The 14,994-nt window shown below is 40.4% G+C and overlaps 1 protein-coding gene across 2 annotated transcripts in view; it reads right to left on the bottom strand.

The window, feature by feature from the left end:
• Positions 1 to 9,866: 9,866 nt before the first annotated feature.
• The window catches only part of LOC139412609 (GDNF family receptor alpha-1-like), an 81,291-nt gene continuing 76,163 nt past the window's right edge, over positions 9,867 to 14,994 (bottom strand). Inside the window, exons 9-10 of one of the 2 annotated variants that reach the window (XM_071159306.1) lie at positions 13,243 to 13,290; positions 9,867 to 12,311 (exon numbers count right to left, since the gene is read on the bottom strand). In XM_071159306.1, the coding sequence (XP_071015407.1) occupies positions 12,156 to 12,311; positions 13,243 to 13,290 (204 nt within the window). In that variant the 3' untranslated portion in view covers positions 9,867 to 12,155. The remainder of the gene's footprint in view (positions 12,312 to 13,242; positions 13,291 to 14,994) is intronic. The other variant, XM_071159312.1, reaches the window with a different exon arrangement.

Raw genomic sequence — 14,994 nt, 5'->3', positions numbered from 1 at the left:
TGGGAAGTTAAGCTTGGGGATTTTGCTTAAATTCATCAAAATTAGCTTATAACAGTGAATCTTTTTTGTGGGATACACATGAGGCAATTCTCGGTCTTGTGGCATATTTTGGTTAAACTATCCCCAATTCAATGGAATTTCAACCCTCTATATGTACAGTGCATACTGCCATCACATGTACAGCTGATTCTCAAGATCTTGCACACTAATGAGATGCTATTGAGCTCACACTACTACACTGTCTGAGCCAAGGACTACATGCTTTCTGGTAAGTTTTGATTACAGTGCTGGTTGGGTGACTATCTTATATGACATACATTATTTGTTGTTAACTGGTATATAGTAGCCTACAGCAAAGTGTGTTTAAATCATTTCTAACTTGTTAACAATTTTTGCTAGTTCGTTTTTGCTACCATGTGGGTTTTAGCTTACTGAGGAGTGTTCATTCTTCTGTTTCCATATATGTTTCATTTTAAAACATGTATCTTACAAAGGAATTGTTTAATCTAACTGCTTAACTATTTATCTGTACATGGAATTGTTTTTTTTTTTTTACAAAATAAATTCTAGTCTTTAACAGGAAAATGCCACGGGCACTATTTGATGTGTGGAGACATTTCACTGCAGCTAATGTAGAAGGAAAAGCTGTGTACATTTGCGAATACTGTGCCAATCATATGTGAATAATGCAACAAAGATGCAGAATTATTTGGCCAAGTGCATAAAGTTCCCTTAGAGCTCACAACAAGCAACCTCTGACAAAAGTCCCTCTACAACAATTTGAGGTGAAAATTATGAATCAGACACCTTATCGATAGCAACAGCTCATGGTCCTCCTGGAATCACTCAATGGAGGAACGTAGTCAGAGAAAGGCTGATGAATGTCTTTTTCGAGCTGTGTATGCAACTGGTTCACCTCTGATGCTCACAGGCAATGTGTATTGGAAGAGATTTCTGAATGTTCTTTGCCCAGCATACATCCCTCCAACCAGACATGCTTTATCTACTATTTTTCTGAATGCAGAGTTCAACAGAGTTCAAGTGAAGGTCAAGCAAATCATAGAGAAAGCAGACTATTGTAATCATTTCTGATGGATGGTCGAATGTTCATGGGCAAGGAATAATTAACTACATCTCCACCCCTTAACCAATATTCTACAAGAGCACAGATACAAGGGACAACAGACACAACGGTCTCTACATTGCAGATGAGCTGAAGGCAGTCATCACTGACCTTTGACCACAGGAGGTATTTGCACTGGTGACAGACAATGCTGCGAACATGAAGGCTGCTTGGTATAAAGTGGAGGAGTCCTACCCTGTCATCACACCCATTGGCTGTGCTGCTCATGCATTGAATCTGCTCCTCAAGGACATCATGGCATTGAAAACAATGGATACACTCTACAAGAGTGCCAAGGAAATGGTTAGGTATGTGAAGCGTCATCAAGTTATAGCAGCAATCTACCTCACCAAGCAAAGTGAGAAGAATAAGAGCACCACATTGAAGCTGCCCAGCAACATGCGTCGGGGTGATGTTGTCATCATGTTTGACAGTGTCCTGGAGGGGATGGAGTCTCTCCCAAGAAATGGCCATATCACAGTCTGCCAATATAGACAGCTCCATCAAGAGGATCCTCCTGGATTATGTATTTTTTGTAGAGTGGGGTAAACAGCCTGAAACTCCTGGAACCTATAGCAGTAGCCATTACACAGATTGAGGGAGACAATGTCATCCTGTCTGATGTTCAGACTCTGCTTGCAGATGTAAGAGAAGAAATCCATACTGCCCTGCTCACCTCACTGTTGCTCCAAGCAGAGGAAACTGCAGTTCTGAAATACATCAAAAAGCATGAAGACTTCTGCCTGAAGCCCATACACACTGCAGCGTACATATTGGACCCCAAGTATGCTGGCAAGAGCATCCTGTCTGGTGCAGAGATCAACAAGGCCTATGGTGTCATCACTACTGTGTCTCGCCACCTTGGCCTGGATGAGGGCAAGGTTCTTGGCAGTCTGGTGAAGTAAACTTCCAAGCAAGGGCTTTGGGATGGAGATGCAATATGGCAGTCGTGCCAACATATCTCATCAGCCACCTGGTAAAAGGGACTTTGTGGATCTGAGGCTCTTTCCCCTGTTGCCTCCATCCTCCTACAAATCCCACCAACATCAGGCACCTCAGAGCGCAACTGGTCCTTGTTTGGGAACACACACACCAATACACACAAAAGGCTGACCAATACAAGGGTTGAAAAAATGGTGGCCAGCAGTGCAAATGTTTGGCTTTTTGAGCCTGACAAAGAGTCATCCTCAACAAGGTTGGACAGTGAAGATGAGGCCTCAGAGTCTGATGTTCAAGAGGTGGACCTTGAGGAGGTCCACGGAGAAGACATGGAAGCCTGAGAGGAAGACAACCAAAACTTTAGTTTCTAGACTTATCATTTTACAGATGTACTGTATGTTGAAAAATGTTTTTGGGAGATGTGATGGATCATTGGGGATCATTCAACATTCCCTTTCTTTTGTTGTTTAGTGAAAACATCCCATGTGAAGAGTCAACTCATTTAATTAAAGTTACATTTGTAAATATTATAATGTTATTTTATTTCTATTGGAAGGATTTAATAATTTGCAATTATGTCTACTTATGATAAGGTCAAATGTTTATGTTTCTGTCTCCATATGTTATGGTAAATTTATCCAATGCAAAAAAACATCTACATCTAAGAGGTGTTAATATTCATTTGCATATATTTACGTTAATTCCCAAATATTCCCATTAATTCCAACGGAAAGTTTCCACCTGAATATTCCCCAAAATGTGCAACCCTAGTCATAGATAATGTTTTGAAAATGTTACAAACACAAAATGGCAACTTGACCTATATCTGGGCCAACTGGCATGGCAAACACAAATGAAAAGTTTGAAGTGTACTGTAACAATGACAGTTCAGTGGCATCTGCTTAAAATGCTCGACCTCCAGGTGAGTATGAGGGGGGAGTTTAAGTAGAATTGTTACAAGCTTGTTTTGGCTGGTCTGTAGCTTATTCTTTATATGTTTGGGGCTACTGGTGAACCATGATGTGCAGGCATAATCAAAGTGACACTGGACAAGCACACTAGCTAGCATCTGAAGGTTGTCTATAGCTCGGTTTCCTTCAGGGTGTCTATAGCTAGGTTTCCTTCAGGGTGTCTATAGCTAGGTTTCCTTCAGGGTGTCTATATCTAGGTTTCCTTCAGGGTGTCTATATCTAGGTTTTCTTCAGGGTGTCTATAGCTAGGTTTCCTTCAGGGTGTCTATAGCTAGGTTTCCTTCAGGGTGTCTATATCTAGGTTTCCTTCAGGGTGTCTATAGCTAGGTTTCCTTCAGGGTGTCCATATCTAGGTTTCCTTCAGGGTGTCTATAGCTAGGTTTTCTTCAGGGTGTCTATAGCTAGGTTTTCTTCAGGGTGTCTATAGCTAGGTTTCCTTCAGGGTGTCTATAGCTAGGTTTTCTTCAGGGTGTCTATAGCTAGGTTTCCTTCAGGGTGTCTATAGCTAGGTTTCCTTCAGGGTGTCTATAGCTAGGTTTTCTTCAGGGTGTCTAGCTAGGTTTCCTTCAGGGTGTCTATAGCTAGGTTTCCTTCATAGCTAGGTTTTCTTCAGGGTGTCTATAGCTAGGTTTTCTTCAGGGTGTCTATAGCTAGGTTTCCTTCAGGGTGTCTATAGCTAGGTTTCCTTCAGGGTGTCTATAGCTAGGTTTTCTTCAGGGTGTCTATATCTAGGTTTCCTTCAGGGTGTCTATAGCTAGGTTTCCTTCATAGCTAGGTTTTCTTCAGGGTGTCTATAGCTAGGTTTTCTTCAGGGTGTCTATAGCTAGGTTTCCTTCAGGGTGTCTATAGCTAGGTTTCCTTCAGGGTGTCTATAGCTAGGTTTCCTTCAGGGTGTCTATAGCTAGGTTTTCTTCAGGGTGTCTATATCTAGGTTTCCATCCACCTGGTGATAGATTTTCATGCAAATATTCAAAAATCTGCATAAAAACAATATGCACAATTTCCCATCATAGTTGTGTTTCCATCAAATTGACTTGTTGGGGATAAAAGTCTGCTCGTAAATAGTAAATACGTAGTGCAGATATAAATAACTTTGTACCGAATAAAAAATAGAAGTTAAATGGGTTTCCATTGCATTTTCAACTCTAGGCCTACTGATGGTTTTGTCACAGAAAATGTTGCATAGATATAGCAAATGTGTCCACACTGGTACAGGCACCTGCGCTCTAGTCAACAGCTCACAGATACAGTGCAGGTATAGCCAACTACATGATGAGATTATTATGGACAAAAGTGCAATACATTTTTTTATTTGTCAAATGGCGACCGAGCATCGATCATCATGTCACCAGAATAAGACCCTCGATATTTATTGGAAAGGAGCATCAAGCTCATCATCTTTCACCACCCTGTGAAGTTCATCATAACTTATTTTATAAGTACCCTAAAAAACTGCATGCTTTCCCGAGTCATAGTGGAAGGACCACACAACATATCATCGCGTGACTCCAAATTGACTTCGATATGATGGTTATTAAATAAATATTTGTAAAGGCGTTTCCACCACCATTTCTCACGTGATTCATTTTACCGTCACAAAAATATCCAACTTTTTCTAGCATGTTTAGTTTTGTCAACATTTGGAATGTATACTGTTAAATTTTCTGTTTCCATCAGGTCTGTCAAAACATTTTTTTATCCAACTTTACTCACATTAAAAGGTTGGATGGAAACCTGGTTAATGTCAAGCCATTTTGAGAATGCTGGAATTATGTTTTTTAACCCCCTCGTGGGCCGAATGTTTGACACCCCTGCTTTAAATGGATTGTGACCGGCCGAACACTCTCACCTCATTGTGAAGACTCGGGGTCAACCGACCCACGTTCACATGATTGATCCCACACCCAGAACTCAATCTTTACATCATTACGCCATTATGTTCCAAATGCGGTGGGTCATTTCCACTCTGTAAATGACTGAGCAGGGCCGGCCCTCTTACAAAGCATATGGTTGTCCCCTGGACCCCCGTGGCCTCAGAAGAATGGTTCTGTGTTCTATCCCATACAAACCTGACCAATTTTACTTCATGCTCTTCACCACAACAAAAGGAGGCCTTCTCCTCACATCAGACCAAGAACAAAGAGAAAAGGAAAAAATTGAATATAATGACAAATTAGTATCTGATGAGATTGGGAAGAGTGATGGGAAAGTCTGGGTCTTCGGTCTGTGGGAGGGGGACTTCTATGTCAAGACTTTCGGTAACACTTTATTTGGATATTCCATCTGCTCTACAGACTATCAGTAACATTTCAACTAACTATCTACTAACGCTAGCCCTAACTTTAACCCTAAACTTAACCCTTACCCTAACCCTTATTCTAACCCTAACCGTAACCTTAGCATGCAGTTGCTTATCAACAGGTGTAGATAGTCTGACCATCTGAAGAGCATCTATAGATGGACTATCCAAATCAAGTGTGACCAAACTGAGTAGTGTTGCTCGTTCATGCCGTTGGACAGGCTTTCATCTGAATCAATTAGTAATACATTTTCCCATAAGAGCTACCATGCATGACAATAACATTGGTCTTTGGTACTTTATTAGGATCCCTATTAGCTGTTGCTAAAACAGCAGCTACTCTTCCTGGGGTCCACATGAAACATGACATAATACAGATCATTAATAGACAAGAACAGCTCAAGGACAGAACTACATCCATTTAAAAAAAAATGGTTACATTGTTATGTGAACTGTGGAATACAAGTTCATTTGTGAGCAAGATTCATCCAGGTCAGTATATCTTTACAATATCATTTGAAGGGACATACAGTACGGTTGTAAACTAGCCTCATTAAGGATTATGAAACAGTGGAATAATTACAGCCTTAACATTTATTAGTATTCATAAACCATTTGTCCACATGCCATTAACTGCCCGTGGGGGTTTCAGTAAAATACAGCAACCCACATGTGACATTTTTTTATAGATGTGAATTAATGCTTGTGTAAGGGGACTTGAAGTGTTTGATGCTCCCATGACGTCTTTTCAATTTTTAAAACCTATTAAGTAGTTTCAGAATTTACTTGCAGACTTATTCAGAGTATGGGTGTGGTCTCCACTAATAACAGCAATCTTTATGATCAGTTTAGTATAAAGATTGACATGGTAAGGCTGGATGAAGGGAGCAATATCTGACCAAATCGCTCTAAATTTCAGGGTTGTAATAGATGTTGTTGAAATAATATACAGTGCCTTCAGAAAGTATTAACACCCCTTGACTTTTTCCAAATTTTGTGGAGTTACAGCCTGAATTTAAATGGACTAAATTGGGATTTGTTGTGTCACTGGCCTACAGACAATACCCCATAATATCAAAGTGGAATAATTTGTTTCTAAATGTTTACAAATTAATGTCACTAGCTGTGCCAATATCATATGCATACACACACGCACGCACGCACGCACACACACACACACACACACACACACACACACACACACACACACACACACACACACACACACACACACACACACACACACACACACACACACACACACACACACACACACACACACACACTCAGTGCAGAGTTCTAGTGTATGCCTCTGGATACAGATGGACTGGCATAAATTGGGAGCTCATTAAACAGTATTTTACCACTGGTGTGATGGTGATCTTCACTGGGACAGCGTTGCTGTAAGTGATAGCTCTCTCCTGCTGCGGTGCTCTGGGAATGGTCAGGCCTGAGGCACAATGCAGACAGACAGTGTGGTCAGAATGAATGTTGAGGTTATTTCTGCTACTCAATATTATCTGTTGTCTTCATCTCAACTAAAATAGTGTACCATAATTTCTCCTTCCAATACTAACTCTGCCCAGGGACACAACGACTGTAGTAACTACTGTAAAAACTACTGTAATAGCTTCTTCCAATACTAACTTTGCCCAGGGACACAGCTACTGTAAAAACTACTGTAATAGCTTCTTCCAATACTAACTCTGCCCAGGGACACAACGACTGTAATAACTACTGTAATAGCTTCTTCCAATACTAACTTTGCCAGGGGACACATAACTACTGTAATAACTACTGTAATTTCTTCTTCCAATACTAACTCTGCCCAGGGACACAACTACTGTAATAACTACTGTAATAGCTTCTTCCAATACTAACTCTGCCCAGGGCCACATAACTACTGTAATAACTACTGTAATAGCTTCTTCCAATACTAACTCTGCCCAGGGACACATAACTACTGTAATAACTACTGTAATTTCTTATTCCAATACTAACTCTGCCCAGGGACACATAACTACTGTAATAACTACTGTAATTTCTTATTCCAATACTAACTCTGCCCAGGGACACATAACTACTGTAATAACTACTGTAATTTCTTATTCCAATACTAACTCTGCCCAGGGACACATAACTACTGTAATAACTACTGTAATTTCTTATTCCAATACTAACTCTGCCCAGGGACACAACTACTGTGATACGACTGTAATAGCTTCTTCCAATATTAACTCTGCCCAGGGACACTTAACTACTGTAATAACTACTGTAATTTCTTCTTCCAATACTAACTCTGCCCAGGGACACAACTACTGTAATAACTACTGTAATAGCTTCTTCCAATATTAACTCTGCCCAGGGACACATAACTACTGTAATAACTACTGTAATTGCTTCTTCCAATAATAACTTTTTTAGATTAGACACGTCCTGTGCAAGGCCAGCTTTATACAAAATGAGTTTCAATACGACTTCCTTATAAAGCTAGCTCATCACGTTCACCAATCTCCTCATTAGACCAGTCTCTTACAATACTCTTTTGTTAGAGCATTTTAGCCTTGTTAATTGCCTGAAAGATGTCTTCAGGTACTTCTGCTGATAGTCCAGTGTTTTCTTGAAGTGCAGTTAAAGGTCATCTCCATAGCCAAGGTTCCTTTAGGTCAGCACTATATTGAAGCCTCCTCAAGGTCTAGGCCAATAGATTAGGTAACACTTCCTAGTAAGCACATCTCCAATGTGAATTGCAGTTTGACTCTCATTATCAAACATCTAATTCCCCACATTTACGAGAACCAATGCTCAATATCTTTATTTTACTGTTCCCTTTTTTTGCCAGAGGGCTTTTTCATTTCAAGGTTGTGTATTGCATTTGTTTGACATTTATACCTTTTATCTTTCTGCCTGAAAAGGCATTATCCACCTTTAGCCATTTGTAACTATTTTTCGCTTTTATATGATTGGAAATATTGTGCGTGTGCGTTCGGGGGGGGGGGGGGGGGGGAGTTACATAACATTGGTATTATTTGGAACACATTCCATTCAACCTCAACTGATACATATTCGTCTCAGAAACCCAGGACTGAAATCTTGACTAGTTGCGTTAGATGCTTGATCAATGTTACGTGTATCTGTTCACGAGAGATTACCCATGTCTGACTACAGTATGTACAATATGTAACATGTCTTGTTATGATATAACTGTCTGGGCGGCAGGTAGCCTAGCAGGTAAGAGCGTTGGTTCAGTAACCGAAAGGGCGCTGGTTCGAATCCCTTAGCTGACTAGGTGGTCACTCTGGATAAGAGTGTCTGATAAATGACTGTCAAATATGGACCGGATTAATATAAAAGATACATATCAATCCAAGTTCAATAACTTAATGGTAAGACCTGATACTCGCCGCAAAAGTAGCATGAACATCTTCAGTGCTCATTTTCAACGTCACTCAGACCCATTTCAATGTACGTTTATCTCAGCTGCTGATGCTGCTGCTGCGTTCTGTCAATGTCTGTATCACATGTTATCCCATACTCATTATTTCTGTCCATCTTGAGATGAAGAAAATACCTGCAAGAAACACAGACTTACATGAAGTACCAGGTGACAACTGATATACTGTCGAAACAACCACAGCAGTGACATTTTACCTGCCGCTTGCATGCGTCCTGATATTGTCCTGATCACGCCAGTTCACTGTACACTTATAAGATCTGATCAAAATCAGTTCACAATGTGATTTTTAATCGTCTACACCTGTCTAAAAATGTGGGCACAATCGGAATGAGGAGAAGAACAGGACAAATGACGCATGTTAGAACCAGGTATAAACGGGGCTTTTGAGTTGATTTCTAAAAATAAAACTGAACAACTTGATGTAATAATTGTGAAGCTTTCTCTAATCTGAGGGATTGGAAAGGTCAACCCCGTTGGCTGTCTTTCTACCCATTGCAACTAAACAACCCCCTCCTGCGTCCAGGTAAAGGCCATAACTACAGCCATTGGATACTATTTTCTTGCGTCCCTGTGGAAAAGTGCATGCATGACATTTACCCTCCTTTCTGTCACGTTTTCTGTGTTTATGCATCTGAATTTATCTGTTTTTGCATTCCATGTTTTGTTCCTAGAATATTTCAGGTGGGATTACCTTGAATTTGACCACGTGTGTTCTGAGAATAATCTTGGCCCAGGGAACAGTCAAACATTTTCAGAACATTCTTGTGTTTAAATCATGACGCAAAGCTAATTTTTCATTTGACATTGTTGAACATTTTTCCTGGGAACATTGGAGCTGTTTAGCTGACATGGTAAAGCCAAGGCTGATGTCCTGCTCTCAGCATGTCATAGATGGCCAATCTTTTCAGCACAGCTCCAGATTCCACCACTCACACAGCACATCCACAGGTACCAGACAATGGCTACACATGTGTCTAATTAAGCAGACTCTCTCTGTCTCTCTCTCAGCCAGCAAAACAGAGTTATAACAGGCCACAAAACAACCCCTAAGCAACAGAAAAAACAACCTCACTGTTGGATGAGTCAACATTTTAATTATAATTTTATTTAGATTGTACATTTTCACAGGCTAAGAAGTATTGTGGATAGCTTAGGGATTCTTTGTTTTCAATCTGTATAAACATTGCAATTAGTTTCTTCTAGTTAAACAACCAATGTGATGTAAATGAATACAAATACTCAAGGGTATTTTATTTCTTCACCTGCCTCTTAGTGGGCTTATTATCCTCCCTCACCCACAAATTCCAACACATTCATCCTCTGTCACTGTGAAATATCAGCAATCTGACTACAGATACCAATGTGTTAAACCACCCAGCTGCCTCAGACCTCGTAGATAAAATGTTCGTCTTTATCCTTTATTGCATTTCCTATCACCCATGTGATTTTTTTGTACTTTAACCTCTGGGTACGGTCCTATATGCTCCTTACTTGTGCGGGATGTCAAAGTGTAATAAATAAAGGCCCAAATAGTAAAAGATAGAAAGAATAAGATGTTATATACCAAAAAACAATATCATATTCAGGCAACTGCATAAATGAAACTATGGTAGAATATTTGTTGGCTCAGGAAATATAACAGGAGAGCTAAGATCGATATCTTATCATTTACAATAGTTCCATCATATGTACTGGGGAAAATGTGTAGCTTGCTGTAAAACAAAAATGCTATTCTCTAATGTGATGTATTTTATGGGGAATTTGAATCTGATCTAAATTGCTCACAATGCTCCTGAGCAGGATAGAAATAGACATTTCTTATCCAATTACTGTTTCAATCAAGTACACACATCTAATTTTAATGCCTAGTAAATAACATGTAATATACATTGTTTTGAAAAGCCACACGAACCCAAGCAGCCTGTCATAAATGCTTTAAAATGTCCAGTAGCTAAAGTAATTGGCCGCACATGCCACATGTATGTGTGAAGTGACTGTGTGCTGGGTAGTCCACATGAGGAAATTATTATTTCAAATGTATCTCAAAATGAATTGACAACTTGCACATTACATCTGAGAAGTTACATATGGTTATGATACAAGGTTGATACTTTCTCAGCGATTCTCAGGAGACATACAAAATGCTACAATTTACGTACAAGAGTCACATGTTCTGCGTCAGCTTGACTCAGATGCCAATCGCATAAGATTTACAAGGCTTTGTTCCAATAAGATTGACAGTTTTATTGTGAAGGCAACATGACAATAGATTGAGAGAAAATTGATGCTAATGTGTTGAATGGTTGTGTGTAATTAAAGTGTACACAACAAAAGCGGTAAGTATGAGAATCCATCTGTCACGTGATCTGTTACAACTCTTAACGCCGTCATCTGTACGGCTGTACAGCTCCAGAGCGCTTTACGACGCTTACAGAGCAGAGAGTATAAACTCATTCAGGTAGGAATGGTCTGTCTACCGGAGAAAACCTTACACCCATTCCCCCCCTTTCATCCAGTATAGAGAAAATATGTCAAACTGCTTTGATAGACTCATATAATGTTTGACTCCATAATGTACATTCGCCATATCCCCCAAATAGCTCATTGTACATGTTAGGAAGAAACTAACCTTGACATGTGTGTACTGCATGTGTATTTGCGTGTGTGTTTTTTGCATGCGCTACAATGTCAAAGTGAGCTCTTGAAATTAGTGTTTTGCTGCAGAGGGCCGAGTTAGTGACAAAATGGTGGCCTCCCAACAGAATAATGAGTTCTGTAGACCATTCTAGATGAAAGGTTCCATGGTGGTCTAGCCATCTATACTGTCTGTCCTCTGGGCCTTCGTAACTCCATCTCCAAGTGATACCATATCAAAACACACACACACACACCACAGATGAGATATATTGACACCTAAAAAGCTGCCTACCTCATTTAAACCACTGCCATCAAAGTGATGGGGATTTTTTGCTTCTTCAAAGACCTCAGCCTTAACACACAAAGTCCCTTGGATAAAAGCGCCTGCCTAATGACCGTACCATTATTAATACAGTAAATCCCATTGTACCAGGAACTGACAAAAAGCCACCCGCCATTGTGTATTGGAATGTAGCAATGCATCCTATATTCTCATGATCGCCCAGTGACCGACACAGAAGCTTTTCCCTTTGTAAAACAGAAACGGGAGAAACACAGCGAAACTGAGATCACTTTAGCACACTGCTTCAACGTAAGCCTCTTCAAACTAGAGTTTAAAAATAATCAGAGAGAAGGGAAATAAAAATACAACAGGTATACTGGGAACAGAGAATATCATTTTGTCTTTTTACAAATTTAGTCTGTCCATGCTTTTGAAAGGTAGCATGGCTACAAGACTGCTGCGGGGTAGAGCGCCGCCAGGGTGCAGTGTAGCAGCGCGACCAGCAGGGGCAGCAGTGAGTAGAGGTGTGTATTAGATGATGGCAGACCGGCTGAATTCCTGGCGATGGAGTTGGAGGTACCGGAGTCGTCGATCTGTGGGTCCTGTGGAGGGAGGGACAGAGAATGTCAGAGGAGCGAAAGAACAAGTTAACTTAGGCCTGATCAAATGCTTTTTCTGGGGGGACATTTGTGCCATCACTTTGCTTGCTTTTAGACTTTTGTCCAACTGTCAAATTGAAGCAATCTGACAAATCCCGGCTGCATCTATAACCCCTGCATTTACATTGTCCACATTCATGCTTTCTTGGGGATACACTCGCAAAACACTATAATAAAGAAAAATAAACAATTAGAGAACTGACATAATCCAAATCAAATAAGAATGTCTTAATAACACCACAAAAGTGTGTGATTAAATTGTCCCAATAGATTAGAAAAAAAAGGTTGTTTTGAGAACCAAAATGCCAGTTGGCTCTATCATATCCATGTGTTGCTTTGGAGATGAGATTTAAAAAAAGAAGGTATTTGACGCACTAATGAAACGTTGAGCTGAAAAGGGGCCGTCTCTTTTCAGGTTGTTTGAACCTGCCACTGCCTCCTTAAATGTCACTCTATGGAATAATGCTGCTTTATTATGTACAATGACATTTACTGAACTTTAAAAGGCACTAGATAAGCAATGCTCACGTCAGCGTAGAGGACTACAAAGACCATGAGCACATGTGCAAGAGGGGTCGCCTTGACTTCTGTCTGTAGGCCTGTGACCTTTGGCATGAGATCAGGGTCTGAGTAGTCTTTCCTTGTAATTGAAAATCGACACTACTGTTCATACATGTAATTTTACATTTATCAATGATGAACTAGGACCCACACAGATTTTTCTGGTTAGGTCATGTGTTCAGGAAAAACTCCTGGCCTTAGTCATAATCAATTGTTAGTTGATAGTTCTGGCTTAAACTGAGTATAATCTTTTTTTTTCCTCAAACAAGAGTAATCAGGATAATCAAATTATGTAGATATGCTGTACACTTACCACGCAAAGCACACCATCGACTGAAACGTTGGACTTCAGTTTCTGAGCCTGTAAAACCAAGAGAGATGGAGAGATATGGTCAAAACCACCCTACTGTGTGTGTTCATGTGTGTGCTGAGTGTGTGCCGTTTGAATTTGTTGCCGTGCTCAAACATCAGTGATTTGTTGCTTTGGAAGGATCTCTGCTGAAGCATATGTCGCCGTTGATCCTTATACAGCATTTAGATCCAGTTTGTTACAGATGACTTGAAAGCGATGGGACTTCCTGTATTTCCCAGACTAGACTGTATGAGGATATGTCTCCAGTCACAGTAAACTCTGAGATTTTCCTCTTCTTAACCTTTTTTATTTATAATTTGCCTTGAATAAGAGCAAGGCTGCTGTAGGTAATTTAATATCCTGAGACACAGGCTTATCCAGTTTCATCTGGTATTTACAGGGTCTCAAGTGGACAAAGACCTTGAAGGAAAACAGTAAAACAGAAGTGAGGATCTACATGAGTCGCCTGTGTTCAGTGCCCTATGTTAGCCAGTCACTCTCATGCTGTACAATAGGCTACTTTTAGTTTTACATTTAGTAAGAGCTAGAGAAAACTGTGTGTGTTTGTGTGTGTGAGTCTGAAGTATTACAAACTTGCCTTGCCACTAAGAATAATATCCGTCATTCATACTCTGTTTGGAGGACTGTACTTATATGTGAAGAAAACACCTTACGACCAACCAAACATCAAAGCAACACAGAATTGCAAGTATAATGCCTAGCCCAACACCATATGACTGGGCCATTCAGTTAGACTGATAGCTAGTCCTGATCAATGTAATGTGGGAGTGTAGAAGACAGTGTGAGGGTGTGTGGATTTGGCTGTAGTTGGAGCTGGATGGGACACAGCAGAGGGAAATGACAGATGTTTGTCATTGCTCACTGAACGAAACCCAGAGCTGTCCCACAATTCATTTCTCTCCCGTTGGCCTAAACCATCCATCAGCTTGACTGGGCATGCGGTTATTGTTTCAGATACACCACCATGCATCATCTACGGGACTTCATGTGGAACAGAGGAGAATCAGTTTTGCATCCTTTACGACTACATGTATGTGTAAGGTGTTGAATACTAATAACCAGATTACCAAGTAAAAAACGTTCTAACACAATCAGTATACAACCTGACCAAGACGTCATTGCATCCAATTTCACCCACTGGAGATGTGGATGCCGAAATGCTGACTGAATTCATAAGTTTTACTCATTTAACTATTCAAAAGTAAAACTGAATCACTTCTGGGGACCACATTGAATGATCTGTTTTGCTGCTCTTAACTTTCAGGCCCAGGTTGCGGGGCGCTACAGGCCCTGCTGGGCTCAGCAGCAACACAACAGACTCTCCTTCATTTTGTTTCAGGTTCTTAGACACGCTAGGAGCCACCTGACTTTAATCTCCGACGTGGGACAAAAGGCATTCCTGCCTGCGCCACTTTCAGTACACACAAAGAGGCAAAGTGAGGCAAAACCCTCTCACAAGACAAAAAGAACCCTTCCTAATTCAGTTTGAAGCTTACGGTAAAAGAAAACAAATCCTGTCAGTTTGAGGAATACACAGTGAAGCTAAATTAGATTTGAGAAAATGAACAAAAGGAAGCAGAAAAAAGCACATATTTCAAGCTGCTCACATAGAGATCCTCACACAGGGAGAAGTTGTCTTTTGGCTAGTAGTCTAGTGGGGCCCTGAGTCATTGGACGAGTGCTAAAGCTGTC

This window comes from Oncorhynchus clarkii, chromosome 1, assembly GCF_045791955.1.
Source record: "Oncorhynchus clarkii lewisi isolate Uvic-CL-2024 chromosome 1, UVic_Ocla_1.0, whole genome shotgun sequence".
Classification (NCBI taxonomy): domain Eukaryota; kingdom Metazoa; phylum Chordata; class Actinopteri; order Salmoniformes; family Salmonidae; genus Oncorhynchus; species Oncorhynchus clarkii.
Note: the sequence above shows the minus strand (reverse complement) of the source record. Positions and strands in the feature narration are given on the sequence as shown.